At 40.2% G+C, this 20,762-nt stretch overlaps 1 protein-coding gene across 1 annotated transcript in view; it reads left to right on the forward strand.

The window, feature by feature from the left end:
• Positions 1-20,762, forward strand: part of abr (ABR activator of RhoGEF and GTPase) — a 192,534-nt gene that overhangs the window by 80,590 nt on the left and 91,182 nt on the right. The window contains exons 3-4 of the mRNA XM_034683606.1: positions 5,792-5,973; positions 19,417-19,515. Coding sequence (XP_034539497.1) covers positions 5,792-5,973; positions 19,417-19,515 — 281 coding nt within the window. The remainder of the gene's footprint in view (positions 1-5,791; positions 5,974-19,416; positions 19,516-20,762) is intronic.

The raw sequence follows: 20,762 nt of genomic DNA on the forward strand, positions 1-20,762 counted from the left end.
ACATGACCTGATCTGAGAGTGTACTTGATGCATTGTAAACTCAATATAAACTCCTGCAGGGTTCTGCACTGAGCTTCACTACGCAGTGCTTTCTCAAAGAAGTGCACATTTTTTATGTTACACACAGAAGAACAAATACATGCACAGAGCCTTATTTTAGCTTGCGGCTCCTGTGCACTTCTGAAAATGAACAATACAACAAATATCATGAACCTTGTCTTTAAAAGTCGGTGAGATGTCTAACAAGTCAAAAACTTTTTCAAAACAAACAAACAAAATCAATTAATTTTGATTAATGAGTGGAATTTAGGGTGAGGAATCAGTGGCGGTTCTAGACCAATTTACTGGGGGGGCAAGGCTGGGGCCAGGGGTGTTGTCAGAGACTGACAGCAGCTGTTTACGCTCAACATGAGTCCCTTAGCGCTCTAAGGGACTGGAACCAAGTGCCAAATGCATGTGTTAGCCTGTAACATCGGCGCGATACCGAAGCTTTTTTTATTGTATAATATTTGTTTGGAGGGGGGGGCACAGGGGGGTCCAGGTTCAGTTTTACAGGGGCACTGGCCCCTGTTGGCCCCTCCCCAGAACCGCCACTGTGAGGAATCGCAAGGTAGAGAGACCATACCATACCATACCATATATTGACCACCAAATTGAGAATTTGACTACTACATTTTTCAACAAATTATTGTTTTTGTTTCACTTACCTCAAAGAAGTAAGAACTAAAACATCCAAATGTATCTTGTGTATGCCAGTTAAAGCTGATATCGCCAATGTCTGCTTTATCCAAGCAGGGGAATAGACTTCACATTGGTTTGCAAAGTTTCATAACAGCATTTCTTTAATTGACTATGATGTGTATCTGTTAGAAATAATCTGGCTGGTGGAGCCATGGGAATGACAACACACCCCTTCCTGATAGACTTCTGTAAACTCCACTGATCACTTGATCCCTCGGGGCAGGAGAGTCTTCGGCAGAACAAATACTTCTGTTGTTCTCTACTCTGCTAATCTGATAAAGAATGGCGCAAGAGCCTCATTGGTCAACAGAGCTGTCAATCATGAAGTCACATCCCCTCTTTTAAATTTGAAATAACAAATTAAAACTACATATATCTGAAAAATGAACACGTGCGGCTAAATTTGCATGATATAAACTAGTGACAGAAAGCATGTTTGAGAATTTTCTTGAGATATTTATTTTAATTTTCTAGTTTGACCCATGCCTCATCCATTATAATGAAGGAGCCGGACTTTATGAGCCCGTCACCAGAGGGAGCTCTTAAAGTTTTGGCTTCACTTTGGGGGAGTCTGTAACAGCGCATAAAGCTTTTATAGCTGATTGAGATAGATATAAAGGTTTCATTTTCAGTAACAATCTCTGACTGGACTAAGCAGCAACCAGCCAGCCAGGTCAAAGACATTATCAAATGCCCTTTTCCTTTTGCTCTCTCTCTCTCTCTCTCTCTCTCTCTCTCTCTCTCTCTCTCTCTCTCTCTTTCTCTCTCTCTCTCTCTCTCTCTCTCTCTCTCTCTCTCTCTCTCTCTCTCTCTCTCTCTCTCTCTCTCTCTCTTTCTCTCTCTCTCTTTCTCTCTCTCTCTCTCTCTCTCTCTCTCTCTCTCTCTCTCTCTCTTCTCTCTCTCTCTCTCTCTCTCTCTCTCTCTCTCTCTCGCAATAATGTGGCTTATCAGACATAATGAGTAGTAATAATGACCACTCACACAGTCAACGCAGGCAGATTTATTTAAACACAAAATGGATCTAATCTAATGACTTACATTAACAGTCTAACACACAATGCATATGAAGCCAACAATAAATCAGCAGATGCATGGATACTCAGATAGCTGTCAGGGAAGGAAGCACTCAGCCTGTGCGTGTGTGTGTAGAGAGAGAGAGAGAGAGAGAGAGAGAGAGAGAGAGAAAGAAAGAGTATTGCACATTTAGCCCATTTGTTGTGCTGTGTCTTGGATGGTTTCTGCTTCCTTTTTGATGAAAAGAAATGAATCCTTGTCTTTGTAAAGGAGAGAACAGACCTTGGTGCTTGTCTGGACACGGCTGCTCTGTTGTTTGAAACATGTGAGAGTCTTGTTTGCTTTCGAGCTTACAGTGGAGTTTCAAACATGGACTCTGTAAATAAAAGATTCTGCAATTGTTTGATCTCCAGTTGGTTTGTCAACCTCCTTTTAGACAGAGGTGACCATACTTGGCCTTGTGGGCCACAGCTAACGAGTCTACAGGCTAATTCATTATTTGGCAAAAGTTCTTAGTAAATACAATCTTGTACCCGAGGAAGAAGATCATATCGACAGTTGCGACTGAGTTGATTATTTTTATTTCAAAGACCAAAGGACCTGGGAGAGCTTGTGGAACAATGCTGACTGATACCGTCTGCTCACTTAAGTTTCTGATGAGACTACGTGAGTAACTCAAAAGAACCTTCATCACTTTTGCCCCCTGTCCTCCTACAGGGAAAGCCAACAGCAATTCTCTCTCTACTCTTAAGCACAAACATTCTCAAATAATAGATGAAGGAAAAGCACTAATGTGCCTAAAAGCCTGGTATGGTGTTGACAAATGAAGCCAATATGGAAGTGCAAGAATTTACAGTTCCTCAAGTCTCCACTTGTGGCTGGCTCCAAAAGCCAAGGAAGTCCCGTTCACACCCATGTTAAAATGCCCCTTTTTATTCAAAATTCAACATGTTTAAAGTTTGGTTTAAAAACATTTGTGGTGTGAATAGCTATTTTTTTCACTGGTACATACTCTGTGGGGGTTAAAAAATATGTAATAACTCATCTGTTTTGAAGATATTATGTCTAAGAGTTTTTCATAGATTTGTATAAATAGGGGCACTGTTGAGTTGACTGATCCAATATGACAACAGCCATTGTTTGGCTTCTAACGCCTCTTCAGAAACCATGAAGTGAGACTATGTCTGTTTTTTATGTTTGTTTGTTTTTTTTGTTTTTTTTTTCACATCATAAGTACAATGTGAAAAATATTTCTTTTTTTTTCTTTTTCCAGCTGTATAGTTACATTCTGACATTATGACAGAAATAGATAACACAAATAAAACAAACCAAAATGTCCACTCCAGAGAATATACATACAAACAATAATACACATAGACAAAGAAGTATAAGAATAAATGTTCACAAAAGTAAAGGAGAAATGAAAATCATAATAAAATATTGTAATCGTAAAGAAATAAATTCTAATTCACTCAGATACATCACGTGTCAAAGTACAGGTGCAAAGTCAAACCCAGGAAAAAATAATGCATGACCTTGGTCTAGGCCTAATTTAAACATCACTCTCTATTACATTAGTAGAGCCAGTACAGGTCTCCATCTAGTTGTGAAAGTTTCTCTTTGGAGTCTTAATTGGTATTTAATTTGTTCCATTTGATAAATGTCCCAAACCTTCTGGATCCATTTTGTAAGTGGGAGGGTCTGGTTTCAACCAGCGTATGGTGATGCACTTCAAGGCCGCTGTAGATAAGATGTTAAACAAGTACTTTTTGGCCCTCTCTCTCCATGTTTTTTAGTCTATGGCTCAAGCACAGATAATGTTTTACTGGATATTTTAGTCACCAAAAAAAAAGACTTTTCTGCCATTAGAACGAAAACAATTTTTAAAGCCACCAGCAACACAAACATTACCAAAAGGTCAAGTTCAGTGTTAGTAAAGTTGCAACATCCACCATTATTCACAATTTAAAGCCTTTGTCTAAACATGCTTAATTCTGCAGTAAAGTTGGGCCTTTTAATACAAAGTCTTATGGGGATTGACTTTATCATTTTAGAGGCAGCCTTAAGTGGCCAGAGGAGAAACTACAGATTTTTTCCACTGTCATGTTGGCTTCATTTTTCAGTGCCAGAGATCTCCAATTGGTTTCAATACCTCATCAACCATCATTCAATGGGCACCGTTGAACCCTTAACTTCAGGTAAACACATTAGAAAACAAACTCAGGTCTGTGTTTCTATTTCATGCGAAAATACACTCACACAACTTCAGCAGATTGGGGACAAACTGGCCCATCGGGAGGCCAGAAGGTGTACAGGAGAGTCAGAGAGGGGAACAGATGGACGGTAGAGGAAAAACAAACACATGCACGACACTGACAGTTGCACATTAGAGGAGCAGATCTTTTTCCATGGCACGATAACAGCACAGTTGGCGTTGGACAGATGACCCTACCTCAGTATTTTAACCCAGACTTCACCTTTATGTCTCATGTTACACTCATCCCCCTCATCTTGCATCACTTCAGCATACTGTCACTGTTTTTTTTCCTCTATGCTTCAATAAGTCAGCTGAGACTCAAATGTACTATTTGTCAGCTATTTGCCTAACAGCTCCAAATGTACCATATGGTTGCTGTGACTTTGCATGGCACTCATACTCACATGCAACCAACAGATGGAGAGATTTTTGATTGGCAGGTGGGTGGTCCATTGACTCTGGGTTATTGTGTGTGTCAGGAGGTGACAGACGGGGTGGATCATACACTTTAGGCACCCATTAGCATTATGGTGTTATCGCCCAGAGGGGATTGACCCCTGCTTTGAATTTCCAATCAGTTCTCATTTGTTTCTTGTTAGAGCTGTCTGATAGTCTCACACATATAAACACACACACACACACACACACACACACACACACACACACACACACACACACACACACACACACACACACACACACACACACACACACACACACACACACCCTCTTCAGCATGTGCACATGTGAGCAGTTGTAGTGAGCTGGAACAGGTTGTACCTTTTTTTTAAGTGGCAGGTTAGACTCAGGCAGATAGACTCACCTACGCACCTCCCACATCATCAGCTTTTCAAACATTTGATTCTCCAGCCCACAGCTATATGGCTTCTAGTAATAGTTACACAAGCTGTTACATTCTCACATCTCCTATTCCAAGAACTGAAAATAAAGACATTGTGCTGTATCAGATAGATGAACAGGATTTAACCCTTTAGGGTAAAAAAAAAATCTTGTAAGACAACACACATCTTTGTTTTTTATATGTAGCTTTAATGTTGTTATCACTTTCTCATTGTCCATCCATACCACACTCCTCATCTCTATAAAAGGGGTCAGCCTGGTATTTTTTATCCATGGACCCAGCTCTTTTTTGGTGCTTCTTGGTAATTCTTCTCCAGTGTTCCTCTGAAGGCAGAGCAGGACTCATTTCAGAGTTGGTGGTGTTGTTGTTTTCCCCCACTGGAGCTGTCACTGTTACTCAGGCACTGAACATCAGAGCTGTTACTGGACATGACCTCGGTACTGACACTAACGCTGGAAGAATACAACTTTGAGACTGTGGATCCACTGAAACAATTTACTCCTATTTTACAAAGTAACATAAAAAAAAATGCGGAGAAGCGCTTCTTGTTTTCATAATCACTTAAGTCTGAGTTATTATTTAGAAAGGGATACACAAGACATGACATCACAAGAAAACTATTTTTAAACATTTCAAAGGCCTTTCATTGGAATCAAATGCACACATGATTTTAAGTAAAAAATAAAATCATTTACATGAAAGTTTCTGCTTTGCACTGTCCTCAGCACAGGCACTGATGTCGGGATTTTATGATTGCAAAATGACATGTAGAAAATACTACATTGTTTTCTCATCATGGTTCTCTTGTCTCGGTTATGAGTCATCAAAGCCAAGCGATGGCCTTGTTCTCTGTGCTGTAATTCTGATCAGCTTCCCTCTCTCTCTTTCTTCTCTCCATCCATCTCTCCTTCTCGCAGACTTTAACTACAACACAGATGGCTACGAGGGGGACGCAGCAGAGGACGGCAAGTCTCAGGATGGCTCTGAGACGCTGCCCTATATAGATGAGTCGCCCACCATGTCCCCCCAGCTGTGTGCGCCCCAAGGGCCTGATGGAGAGACGGTCTCCCCCACACCACCCGAGGGCCTGCTGGCAGGGGTAAGAGCGCACACGCAGGAGGCATGTACTAGTCAGTAACAGTCCTTGAGGCTTGAACGTCACACAACTTCATACTGTCACACAATAGAATAACAGATGGCGGTGAGAAGGCTGAGCAGCATAAATCACAGACCTGACGTTTCAGGCTGTCATCATTCACTGGATGAATGATGAGCACAGGTGCAGTCTTCCTTCAGGTGTTGCTGGTTTTAGCTTATCAACTCTCACTATTTTACTATTATTATTACCTTCTCTCCAACATTGAATTTCTACACTAGCGCAAACACTTTTATTTTGGTGACAGCTAAAGGGAGAAAGGAAATGTGGATGATTTAGAGGAGGGGAAGACATGCAGCAAAAAGTTGAGGCTGGGAGTCAAACCAACAACTGCTGCGATTAGGACTGTAGCTTCTATATATCAGTGATCTAAGTAGTAGAAAATAAGTGCTGGTACTCTCTTTATTCACTTGTAGGTGAGTGTATCATGTAACCACTTTTAGTAAAATATTTGTTCTACATTTAGAATCTCTGCAGTTAGCAAAAGATATCAGATACAAAGCTGATTTTCTCAAAATACATTTATTGCAAAACTACTTCAACAAAAACTACTTCTAACAAATAACCTCTTCATCTCTGCTTCACCGCATCACCATACTCCAATCAAATTCTCCATCAGGCTGTATAAACAATACACAGTTACTTTGTTGTCTGGTGCAAAGAACTCACAAAGCCTTGTCTCGGTTTATTTTAATTTAACATTACCCTCCAGCAAAAACAGACATGCACAAAAGGACACGTGCGTCACTTAGTGTGACATCACATGGGTTAAGTATTTTTGATGCTATTATGAAAAACCAAGAGAAAGTGTAATATGGAGAGGACAGAAAAGGGTACTGGCGGCTGGTAAAATTGTGCTACACTGAAAATAGTCCACATATGCCAAGAGGTTAGATTTAGAAGTGGTGGGACTGCATAGCGGCCCACGTAAAGCACTGCTATATACAGGCGCACTTTAACTGGCACATCTACAGCAACCTCTAGATTTCAGATTATTCCATTATGAAAAGCCATAAGAGCTAGAAACATTTGAATTAGCATGAAAGAGATGATTTTGCAACCGTATTACTCATTCCTTAGTTAGTGTTCGGTGGGCCTTCAAATAATGTTTATTTCCTCCTATGGATGAATGTACCTATTTCACATCCATCATCAATACACCATTTAGATTGCTTCTTTTAGAACAACATTTAAAAACTATTGATTGATTGATGATGAGGCTCTGAGAAGTGATTCTTTTTGTTGTTCTTTGTTGGTGCCTTTAAGTGTCACTCAAAGGTTTTTTGTTTCTTACATCAAAAGCATAAATATCAAAGTCATGTTATCCTAACATGTCTTGCAAATGAAATACTTAAGTATCAGATGATGAAGCTGCCTGTTGTGTCCCTTGGAAGTTTCCCCCGAAGGGTAATTTCAAATACTTTCAAGTGTATCCTATCTCAACACCCACTTTCCCATATATACAGTGAAAGATAAATTGGTAGCTCTAACTTTTCCTCTTGTCAGTACTGGTCCTGATGAGGTCCAGGGTAAGTGATAGAGGAAATATTCAGTTACAGTGAGGCTCCAGCAGTCTGAATACATCAAATCAACTCTCAGTCATAATAAACACCCTGACGCTGTGTTAGGAGTCTGACAGAGTAAAGGTGACATGTCATCAGACATGGACTCTTCTCATTATTAGTAGCAGGAGCTTCACCTGAGATGACTCCACTCCATGAGGCTCCATCTGCTCTGACAGTCTTAAATCTTTTCTAGTTGCTGCTGGTTGATTCTTGCGGAAGTTAGCTGCAGAGTCCTGACCCTGTGTAATTGTTAGCAATTAGCCTGAATAGCCAACTGCCTGCAGCACACTGCGGGTGGTGCATTCACAGCAGCAGGAAATGACTGCTGACCCAGATGGGGTTTGACGCCACAGGGACCAATCAGCTGGTTTGTGTGTGGATGCAGAATACACTCCTTAACTTCATGTGTCACTAAAACTGATTTTAAGTTTTTATTATGAAGTGATGATTACAGTTATTTCTTTTCAGCCAATCAGTTAGAAGTTGTGTGTTTTGAGATTTTATGTCTATAAGTGTAAACCAGCAGTGCATGATTACTTGTTTCATTCAGTAGATGGCACTATTTCTTAGTTTTTTTCCATCCTGCTGCTGCAGGAAATACAAATCACTTACTGCTTCTTCAGGACTTTGCCTCTTAATTTCTTCCAGACAGCAGGAAGTTAGAATAGCTGATGCAAAACCTCTCATGTAATTGCAACACACTGTGACTGGGTCATTGCTCTTATATTCATTTCTGATTAAGATAAGCACGTAATACTTTCCTTAAAAATGCTGGACGGTTTCTGATCTGTATAATTCAGTGTCATTTACCCTCTGTGTGTCCGTAGCCTGATGAGCTTTGCCCCACAGCTGTATGTGTGTGTGTGTGCTTGTGTTTGAATGAATAGAATTTGTGTCCTTTTTGATCCCTATTTTTTCTGACTGTATGAGCTGGTGCTTCAGCATCCCTGTGAGGCTCAGCAGGAGCCATGTTGACCCTGACCTGAACCAACCCAGACTCAGACAGAGCAAGGAAAAAGGCTAACAGAGTCATTCTCTCACACGTTAGAGCAGATTTGACATGCAGCATGAAACAGTCTGGATGAATATTACAACAACCATGAGCCGTTGACTCATACTTCTGTGATATGATTTTCTACCTTAACAGCTCTAAGGGGAGTTTACTGTTTTTCCTTCATAAAACATCACACAGCAATAGAGATTATTTTTCTGACAGTGCTCCCTAGTTGTAGACACCTTTTCTGTCTCACCTCATTTTTGTTCTCTTGCGTTACTTGCCCTTTAAACCTGCCTGCTCCCTCCCACTCGGCTGTTTTTATTCCTCTCTTCCGAGTAGCTCTATCTCTGTGTAGTCATACCATTGTTAACACATTGGCCTTTTTCATTGGCCTTCTTATCATTGTGGTTATCTATCAATTATTAAGCTCATTGTTCTGTTGTATTCATTGCGAGTCCCTGTACAGGGGTCAGCTTATGTAGATGAGGAGGTGTCTCCACCTAGTGGCAAAGACAGGACATTGTAAATGAATGGAAACTCTTGGTATGGAGTATCATTAAAGAAGCAGGATTAAGTGGCCTGTTGATGCAGACTAGAGGAATTTGGAAATTATATTAGAGTAATTTTTTGTCAGACAAAGACTGCAGAACCGAAATACATGAAATAAATCAATTCCAAATTAAAGAAACAGGGGAAGTAGAGGCTGTACATAAAGGTAAATGCTCAAAGCGTTCAATCTGCTTGTTAGTTCTTGTTAAAATGAAAATACACAATCCAGTTCATTTAAAACCATTGCAGTAACCAACTTAATGGACCTCCCTGTGGCAGAAGAGGCCATATTGGTTGTTAACAAAAAGGTTGAAGCAATGCTCAGGTGTAATCATCTTATAGGGTCTGCCTGCTAATTTTCAAATAAAGGACGATGATTAGTCCAGTATATCTGGGATTGGGGGAAAATTGTTTAGCATAGCAGCAGTTCCAGACCCATCAAAAATGAATATGAGCTGGCTGATGGGTCTGGTGACACCAGGCTAGTCTTAGTCCTGAAAGATTTTCAGGTAAGACAACGTTTGGAGTAGAAACTAGGGATGTGTCAAACAATCTAATTTCCTTGTCTTAAAATTGAAATAGAATTTCTGACATTCCAATCTTGGTTTGCCAAGTGTGGCTAACATTAGCAGAGCTAGAACCACCATCCTTTGGTCCACTCTACAGGCTAACATCTGCATGCCTGAGCCAAAATACTGCTAAACTGTGCCGCAGTACCAGATGTCATCTACCATTTGTGCTTGTTTACATTCAGTTAGTAGATCATCATAGCATAGTGGAAGTTGGGGGTGGCTGCACTATCGCATAAATACAGTGGGTACGGAAAGTATTCATACTCCCTTCACTTTTCTACATTTTGTTATGTTACAGCATTATTCTATTTTGGAATATTGAGTGATATTTGAGTGTTTTATTTTTGATTCATTTGCAAAAAATTCTACAAAACATTTTTCACTTTGTCATTATGGAGTATTGTGTGATGATTGTTTAGGGAAAAAAATAATTTAATACATTTTGGAATACGGCTGTAACATAACAAAATGTAGAAAAAGTGAAGGAGTATGAATACTTTCCGTACTCACTGTATGTCATATGACTGGCATTTTGTACCTAGAATGATAAAAACATTTAAGTTAAACCAAAAAATGTACCTCATGCCAACGAGCGGTTGATGACATTTAATGGTTTAGTTGACGAGACACACATTCCTAGTTTTGACATCATGGTGTCCAGAACTCAGATATTTTAAGTCTCCCTGCCATCACTACATGCATGTTAGTTCCAACAGATAATCCAGATTTTCATTAAAAGTTGTAGTTGTGATTGTAGCTGTATCATGCACTAACTGTGTCCTTTATGCGTCTCCAGACACTTGGTAAGAATTTGAGTCAGAGCGAGTGTCAGCTGGTTTGATGCAGGGTAGAGGTTGTTTGTGTTGTTTGAGTCACTGCAGTCCTCCTCTCCTCACCGCCTTGTTAAATCGGCCTGTCTTTCCGCTGAGTTTGCACAGACCTTTCATCTGCTGACAGGAGAGAGCCAAGACTGACACCGCCATGCCAACATGCACACATACAGCATGAGGAGTTTGTTAAAATACTTGCATGTGGGTTTAGACAACAGTAAAATAACCTATTTGATGGCACTTAGTCGTTGTGTATATGTCTGAGCTTGAAATAGGATTTTGAAACTTTTTGTCTCCTTTAAAAAAAAAAAAATGAATTTTACTTCTTACTTTTTTTTTCTTTCTCAGTCTGACCTCTAATTAGTTATTCGTTCTCACTCTTTTAAGTCCTTGGCTTGTAACATAAAGCTGACCTGCTGTATGTTTTATAGGCTAGTTGGTTAGCAAACTGAAGAACTGGCCTAGTTTTGCAAAATGAGCCCAAAACATGAGGAAAAAATTTAAAGTGTCTCCTCAAGAGCCAGACAAACAGAGAGAGAAAAATCTGGGGGGTAGCTGATGTTGCAATTATAGGTGTCAACCTCTGCAAAGCTTCACTAAGGGTCAGGAGCAGGGTCAGAGGTCGTGACAAGAAGACATTTACACAGTTACATCCTGTGTTAGTTAAAGTTATTCTTTCATATTTTTAAAGCATCCTCTGTTATTGATTTCTCTAACAGCCTGTCTCGGTTCACACACGGCTTACTTTAACATTTTTTATAGTTCACTCTCATTTTCTGTGTGTGCTTAAGTGTTGTTACCCAGCCAACTATATGACCTGTAATTAGACTCAGCCACACTAGCAGCACATGAGCTGCTCTCAGCTCCACATCCAAGGCTCTCAGCAGATCAATAAACACACAATAGACGTAGAGAAGACAGAGCAGAAAGAAATGAACTCTACTGCACTCAAGAAAGAGAGAGACTAAATGTGTTTGAGGAAGTGCCCGAAGACGCGGAAGAAAGAAGAGAAGAGAAGGACTGACTGGCCCGGTGAAGCTCAGACAGAGGCAGCCTCTGTGGCTATTAAGGAAGTGGCTGGATAGCATTTGTTGTGAGGGGAGGGGCGGTTGCAGAGGGAGGGCAGACCTCATCGACCGAGGTGGAAGAGTAGACACACACACACATACACAAATAGAGCACACACACACACACACACACACATACACACCAGGAAGCCCAGCAGAGGAAGGGGGTGGGGTTGTGTAGGCGGGGTCCTCTCTCTTTCTCTCTCGGTGTCCAGACGACTTGCTCTGAAGGGAAAACACTGATGTGTCCAGGCAGGCCCTGAAGAAGGGAATCTCAGGCAGCAAGAGGAGTGGAGGAGGCAAGAAAGGAAAGAAGAAGGAGTAAAGAAAGAAAGGAAGCATGGAGGAGGAAGAGGAGGAGGTGCTGGGCTACTTGGACAGGGTGCTGGAGGAGGAGGAGGATGTGTTTGATTACGGGGATGGGGAGCTGGATCCCATACACAGACAGTTCAAGGTGAGATAGTGGCGGGACAGCTGGATGCAGGGACTACACACACGCACATATGCACACACACACACTCACACACACACACACACACACACACACACACACCAACACACCAACACATGTACACACACCCCAACGGCACTACCACTCTGACAAAGATTGAATTCTTGTCTATGTATAGCAGAGTGTGAAGTGTTTTTGGTGTCAAGGCTTGATTTGGCGTCACTTTGTGCTGTTACGTGTGCCTCAGAGCCATCTGTGCTGCAAGTGTGTGTGCACATGTGTGTGTGCATATGTGTGTGTGCCAGCCATTGGTCCATCTGTGTGGCCTGATGATGAGGCAGCTACTCTCCAGCACGTTTCATTACTCTGCTTCTGTTTTAAGGCCAGCTGGTTTTTGTTTGTAATGGTAACTTTTTGCTGTTAATAAGCCTTAGTTTCCGTTTGTTCGTGCACACGTGTGCGCGTGTGTGTGTCCATGTGCACTCCTGGTAGATACATTGACACAGAGCAGACCCACTCTGTGCTGTTGGACATCACTCTTGATATCTTCATATCTCCTTTATCACTCAGAATGAGAACATAGGGCACAACATGAAAACACACAGCTCTCTCTGTATGTAAAGCCACACTGAGAAGTGCACACACAGGAGCAGGTTGCCATGGAAAAATGCTTTCACCGCTCATGTATTTCTCATCTTGCCCTCTCGCCACACAGTAGCTCTTTGTACAGCAAAGGGAAAATATTCCTACTGCTGGAAGAAATAGTTTTTCCCTTCCTTTCCTGTCTTGTCACTGAAGGAGTGATTTTGACACGTCATTAACAAACATGTCCACTGACAGTAAAAGTCATTGCTTTAAGCAGTTTACTTGAAGTTTTTGTTATAGTAACTTCAATTATCCGTAAGGACACCATGCTTAAAAGTTTTTAGAGTAGCGATGGATTCTTTTGTTGTTTAAATTTAAATTCAAACTAGTTTAAAGGTATGAAAACTCTCCTGAACATGACTAAAAAAGGTATCAACAAGCAGTGTCAGAGTAGTTGACATAGTGTGGCTAACACCAGCAGAGCTAGGACCACCAGCCTGATTAAATGCAGGGGTCCAGCTCGCTCGGCTCAAAGTGAAGCCTCCACAAAAACTCTTCCCTCTGGTGGCTGGCTGCAGTATAGGTCAGAAACTCCGTCTCCCACGTTCATTTGAATGGGGCTGCGGTCAAACTTTGGAAAATAAATACAAGTTGTACGAATGTTTCTCACATCCGTATGCTGTGGTGATATGTAGTTATTATTTGACTGTTTCTGAAAAGTTTATTTTTCCGTTAGTCATTAGAGTTTAACAAACAGGGTTTTACTTCCGGGTTTGCTTTCATTGAGCTTTTATACAGCTGCTGTAGAGGGAAACTCCATAGGATCTCATGACGGTACATGGCAACACAGAAATTACTGTGGCAACACAGAAATTCTCTACTACGCAGCCTCTGGCTGCAGAAAAATTTACAAGATGGCAGTGCTCTGGAACGGGATATTTTGGCTTCAAAACCGTTCAATGGGAAAAGGCGGAGCGACGCTGTTCATTATATTTACAGTCTATGGTTAAATGCCAGTTTAATCAGACACAGCCTTCATACAATTTAAATTCCATTTACAAGATCAAACCCTGACAAAGTGCCACTCTACAAGATGACATCTGTCATCTGTGTTTGTTTACATCCAGGTAGTACAGCACTATAGCAATATAGTATTAGCCGTTAATAGGGATGCATCAATCAGATCCTTGTATTCGATATCCGCCAGATTGGACTCAAAAAGCTAGATCAGATATCGGTGACAAGGGGCTGATATATAGTGCCGATCCATATGGCTGATCTATTCATCTCAGTTCTATGCTTTTCTGTGTTTACAACAGCCATGTGCGTCTCCTACGTCATCAGTGCCAGCCGGTCTGTGCATTTTAGCCCGGAGGAGTATAACGGAGGATAACTAAAGAGGTTCTGCAGTTTATGTGCACGCTTCTTTTGCTAACAACTCCGCCGGAAACCTGCAACATGTGCAGCGGTAATGTTTTTGACGGATGACAATAGCGCTGAAAAATATAATGGGAGCCCAAAGGAAGAAGTTTACGTGAGCTGTAGCCTACTGCAAAGAAGCAAGAAATCTTCTATTAATGGATTCAAAGTGTGAAAAAACGGACAGGTTATTGGATTTAATTGTTCCGAATCCTTGAAATTAAGGGGTTCCAGCCTCTGGTTTATGACTTGGAACCCAGGTACAGTTCACCATCAAGTCAGAAATGCCTGAAGTTGCCAAAACATGATTCTATCCTCACATTAAGGAATAGAGATTGTTAAATCAATACTGGGATTGGATCGGCTAGTATCGGTATCGGCAGATACCAAAGCCCAGGTATCGATATCGGTATCGGGACCTAAAAAGTAGGATCGGTGCATCCCTAGCCGTTAACCAGAGTTACGGCCCTCGTTTACATTGAGTGTCTGTGCTATAGTGTAAACAACATTTCACTCATTTCTACTGTCAAATTGTGTGGCTGCTACATCTGTCTAATTTTAATAAAAAGGAACATAAAGGCCTCATCAGTATAAATAGGAACACTGTTTTAAGGACAGCACTTGGTGAATTTGGCATTTTTAGCTGCAGTTATGGCATTACACCAATGAAGTGGAGCGGTTTTGTGATCAATCCAGTGCATCAGAAAGAACCCTCCAGAGGAAGAAAGTAAAGTCTTTCACAGAATGCGGGTATCCCTGCCTGTATCTGTGTCTGAAAATGATGCATGCACGTCCACTTATGTTAATTTTCAATTCTATTTGTCAGTCATGTTGGCCCTCTCACTCTCTCTCTCTGTCTCTCTCTCCGTCACTGTCTATGTATAAAATGGTATGTTTCATTTTTGTTTATTTACTGAGTGCACTCACGTCTCACACGGTTTCACGGCTACAGCGTGTCAGTGGGTTTTTAAAAAGCTCATGTGGAAGTATTGTAGGGGAGTACATATTGATAATAAAAGGATAAAGGTAAAAGCAAGAGCTAAGTTAAAAATAAAAATAAAAACTTGTCATTGACACAAGTACTCACTGAGCCAGAGAGAGACAGAAGAGTTCACAGTGGTAGGCTTATTCTTTACAGTAAGGTCATGTAAACAGCTTGACATATCAATAACTCAATTAAAGACTTGGGGATGCTGGTATTGAAAAAGGCATAAGTCTATGGTGAACTGAAACACAAAAAATGTTTCCAACTATACTCAAACATGTAGGATGAATGCCTTAATATGTTTAATCTGACAATTTATAATTCTGTCAGGTGAGAGAAAATGGAGAGTTTGACGCTCGTTGTGAATTTATCTAGAAAAAAATATAATTAAGTCACACGGTCTTTACTGTGAGATCCTCCTTACTTAGATTGAAAGTATTCTGGTGTGTTCACACTGTAAGGAAGGTACAATCTCATTCTCACTTAGGGCCAGGAATGCCCCTGATCTGATGTAGTCAACTACAGTAAACGCTCGCATCCTGAGTCTGGAGATTTGAACGTACCACAGCCTAACTCACTTCACAATTCACAAATAAGTGATATTAAATGATTGGTGAATATCGTATTTTGAACACATAATTTAAAAAGACAGTAGATTAATAACTAAAGAAGAAAAGTTAAAAAAATATAGCTGTAATATTCAACACAAAGCTAACAGTACATTTCAAAAAAGGTGAATTGTAAGTTTACTTTTCATATTCCTGATATCTACTTTCCAACAACTATAACTCGAATGTCCACCCGAAGGAAAAAGTATTTATATATCATTGACGGCTCAAATGGCAGCAGATATAATTTATTTCTGAACTGGTATACATGTACACTTTTTATTGTCATCAGTGTGACAAAGGTAGAGGTAGAGGTAGAGGAGGAGAAGGTAGTTTTTTAAACAAATTACTCAAGATTTTTGGACTTCATCAACGCTATCAGCAGGCTACCAATGTGTGCACAGTGTTGAAAAACTTTGGAGTTCCAGCACAAACCATTTTTATGACATTTTCAAGTCAGCCTATTTTATCTGCATTATATTATATTTCCTGGCACATGTTGTAGAGCATAACTGCAAATACCAGTGTATTTGTGTCGATCACATATGGGCCTGATTCTATCAGAAGACTGACATATTGCCATATGTTTGGTGTTGCTCAAAATACATGATAAGCTGTTGCAGAGCTAGCATATCAAAGGGCCATCTTAAAGTCTGACTCATGGTAGAGCTGCAGATTTAGTCATAAGGAGAAGGATATTTCAGTCGAGGGACGGCACAGACAGAGAGGCTCAAACCCAGCAGGAACATTCCACTTTTTTTTTTAAAGTACTCAGAAGATGATTTAAAATCACCAAAAACTCAAACAAAGAAAGTAAACTTAATCATAGAAATACATCTATGCTATGGATGCCACTAAACAGAAGGAGCCTGAGGATCAAAATCAGCGCCAGTAGTGATTGGGTTAAAACAATGAGGTCACCGCTCCTTCCTGCTCTTATCAGACAGAGCTGGTGTGCTGATATCATTGTAAGGATCTGTCTGTGTTAATAATTAATCTTCCTCACACACACTTGTTCTTCGGCCATCCATAAAAGTACACACAGTACTTGAACGTCACTTTGTCTATAAATCTTCAGTTTATTGCCATTTTCTCGTGAGCACAGATATGTTTGTCTTCAGAGTGAATGACAGCTGTGAAGTCTCACAGTGGATGTGTTTACATATACTGCTGTTATCCACATTTATTAAGGTGGTAGCTTTCACACCTTTTAATCATGCTTGTAAACACATTTGTTTATGTGTTGTGTAGATAAAGCTACCTGGGTGGACTTGTAAAGATTATATTTGCACCACTGTGGGTTTTTGCTTCTTATTATACAGTGTGAATCCTCAGCAGCAGGCCTTAAAATATCCTACGTGTGGTTATACATATAATAGTAATTATCATATTCACACTATGACATGTTTCATAGTATTTTAACAGCTTGCCGTCTGGAGGAGAGGGTAGAAGTGATGATGGTAAACAGGTTGAGGGTTTATTATTTCACATACTTGCAATGAAAATTTACTTCATTTCACCATTTCTACACTCATGTTATCGTACATAAAGTAAAAGATAGAATGTGAAAAACATATTACACACCCCTAATCATAACCCTAACCCTAATCATAACCCTAACCCTAATCATAACCCTAACCCTAACCCTAATCATAACCCTAACCCTAATCATAACCCTAACCATAATCATAACCCTAACCCTAATCATAACCCTAACCCCAACCCTTACCCTAACCCTAACCCTAATCATAACCCTAACCCTAATCATAACCCTAACCCTAACCATAATCATAACCCTAACCCTAATCATAACCATAACCCTAACCCTAACCCTAACCCTAACCCTAATCATAACCCTAACCCTCCCAATAATCATAACCCTAACCCTTTAACCTCTCCCTTCCCAACATCAGTAACTTAATAGCCAGCACAGATAATCTTCCAATGCTCTCAAAAATCTTTAATCAACATTACACACATCGAAATGCACACAGATGCTGGACACCAACATCATTCATTAAATTCATTTTTTTTTTTTTTTGTTTGTTTTTAACAAGTGGGTTTCATTCAGCGTGTCAATGTCACAAAATCAAAGTGGCTTTATGACGGCAAAATAAAGCACTGCAAAATGTGTAACTAGACGGTTCACTTACATCCACATTCATATTTGGGTCAAGGTTTATTAAAAGTAGGTCATTTAAGTGGTAGAGTTGACCCTGTTTGTAGAAGGTGTTAGCCTAGCCTCTGTTCTGGTCCACCAGCTGGTTTCTCAACAAAGGGGACGGAGCTGTCCGGCATACCATATGAGTAATACACTCAGTATTTACAAGTGCTTCTAATACATGAACTATCCCTTAAGTTCATATCATCAGATTATTTCCTTTTCACTATTCTATATCTTGAAAGTATAAGAGGTTGAATAATTTTGGATTTATTCTATACAGTGTAGAAAATTTAACAGGTTGACAGCACACACTAAATTACAAATTTCCCTCCATGTTTGGCATGTAAACTGAGTTTTAATATGAAGTTTCCTTCTCTGATTTTCGTCATCAGTGGATCTAAAAACACTTTAAGCTAATGACCTGTTTCAGGCACTACCGCCTAAATAATTAAGGCAAACACACATAATACAATTCGAATACAAGTGAATTCACTATTTTTGACACAATGGACAGTTTAGCCTCAGTTAACCTTATGTTACAGTTTGTGGTTGCTTCGTCTCTGTTTTCTTCAATTTGGTCGAAGTCTTTCTCTTCCAGCTCCTCATTTCCTTTGATATCCCTAGTTTCTGGACATTTTTCTCTCCTCTCGTCTTCCTTTCTCTGCTATTGACTGGTCAGCTATTAACCATGAATCAAGAGTAATAATGTGGGGCGCTGGTGGCCTAGCAGTCTAAGCGTCCCACATACAGAGGCCACAGTCCTTGTCGCAGAGGTTGCCAGCTTGACTCCCGGCTGTGACCATCTCCTGCATGTCTTCCCCGCTCTCTACTCCCCACATTTCCTGTCTCACTTCAGCTATCATATCAAATAAAGGCAACAAGCCCAAAAATATAACTTTAAAAAACCCCTGTTAACCGGAAGCCAACCAGGATCAAGCATTTCAAACTGCCGATGTTTGTAAAAAAGCTTAGTAATACAGACAGTTATAAGTGAGTCGGACTCGTCTGTCTTATCCTGTATACTCCAGTGCTTCTCTCAAATACATGCAGAGATATTTGCAGGAAGATAAATAAATGTGTTTGATTTAATGTAGAATATAAACAGAAACACAACTCAGTTTCTCCTTTCAGCTTGCTGATTGCAGCTTTATTTATGGCCATTCTTCTTTTAGAAACTTGTCTCAGACTTGACCTCATCTTTTTGCTTTTTCTCAGGGCTTCTCATAAATGATAAAGGTGCTGATCACCCTAAATTAGAATCCAAATACAGCACATTCCCTGAAACATTGCCTGAGTAAGACTTTTCACAGAGGAAGAAAGCCTTTTAGATGTTTTCAGATGAGCAGAGATTCCCAATAAACAGCTGCTGCTCATTCCAACACACTTCAGATGTGTGTGTATTAATCTTATCATGTTTACCTGATGTGGTTAGTGCAATGGCATCAGGCAGGAAATGAGCTTGAGTCACTGTAATGGAAAAATGAGTACTGGATAGAAAGAGAATGTGTGTATATGTGTGTGTGTGTAAGATGTATGGCTGCATATATGATACATTATTAAAATCAGGTACACGTATGTTTTTTGTTTCTTACAGGGAGACACAGAGAAAGGACTGGAGATGAAGAAACTGGTGCTGTCTGGGTTCCTAGCCAGTGAGGAGATCTACATTAACCAGCTGGAGGCCCTGCTACTGGTGAGACACACACACACACACACACACACAAAATAATATTCCTGCACTTACAGATGTGTTTAAAGGCCACTGTTGTACATGTTTTTCCTTTATTTTAAGTATTCTGACACTGACAGGGGAACAATGCCTGCACTGCATCATGTAGCAGCATGTTGCAGTGTTGTGTGTGTTGGTGCAAGCCTTTGTTAACTGTCAAACCATTAGTGGTTAATAGTAGTCTGGTAGTTTCCTGAAGCACTAGCTGAAGATTCTTCCCCATGCTAAGCCACCACTATGACATATCCTGCCGCTCTTGACTACACGTGCACTTTGACCAATACCTCTGAAGCTTGCAGTAAAACTGTTTCATCACACAGCGGTTATAGCACGGGAGCCCCAGAGCTGAGACCGAAAAAAAAGACAGGAGCAGAAGCTGGTTAGGAAGATTTCAAAAAAGACTGCAGATTTAACAGAAATCCAGTCTGTGTCTCAGTTCCGTCTCTGTCAGCTCTCAGTGACGACACAGAGTCACTACACAATTGTGTCCATGTGTCTTCCTGTCCTTGTCAACTTCCTCAGTTCTCAAGAAAGTGTCTGAAGCAAAGCGTGTGATTAGAGTTTGGCTTTTGTTGTGTTGCACTTTTTAAGTGCTCTGCAAGTTTTAGTTTTCTCTATGAAATTAAAAGTGAAAATCTTCTTGTATTGGGTATTCTTGATTAACTCCCTTTTTTTCAATGGTTATTTCTGTTGGAACAGCTGGCAATTAAGATTGATTTCACCAAAGATAGCAAAGCTAATTTGCAACTGTTGTATGCGAGCATATATAGATTTAATAAACCTCAGAAGACTGATTAAAGTACTTTAAACAGCACAATTCACAAAGTCCATCAGCTTGAAAAAGTCAAAGATCCAGTAAGATAAATACTGTAAACACAAGGCAATAATTAGGGTTGATAATTGTCATACAAACACTATATCTGTATCATATCTGTTTAGACACTTTGCCGCACATGCTCACTCAGTCTGTGAATGATCTGTTTATATTGTGCCATGCTTGTTGGATTGTTGCAACAGAACTTTTATTATTTCTCAATGAGCCTCTCTGTTTTTTGTTTTTTTTTATTGCACTTTCTGACTTAGTGCCCTATAAATAGTTTATCTTACTTAATGACTAACCTACTTACTTACTTTACTGACTTAAGCCAAAGCTTAAATCAAGCTCTTAACACCGCAAAGCCTCCTGAGTCTTTCATGTTTGTTGCTGTGGA

The sequence above is a fragment of the Notolabrus celidotus genome, chromosome 5 (genome assembly GCF_009762535.1).
Source record: "Notolabrus celidotus isolate fNotCel1 chromosome 5, fNotCel1.pri, whole genome shotgun sequence".
Taxonomy (NCBI): Eukaryota; Metazoa; Chordata; class Actinopteri; order Labriformes; family Labridae; genus Notolabrus; species Notolabrus celidotus.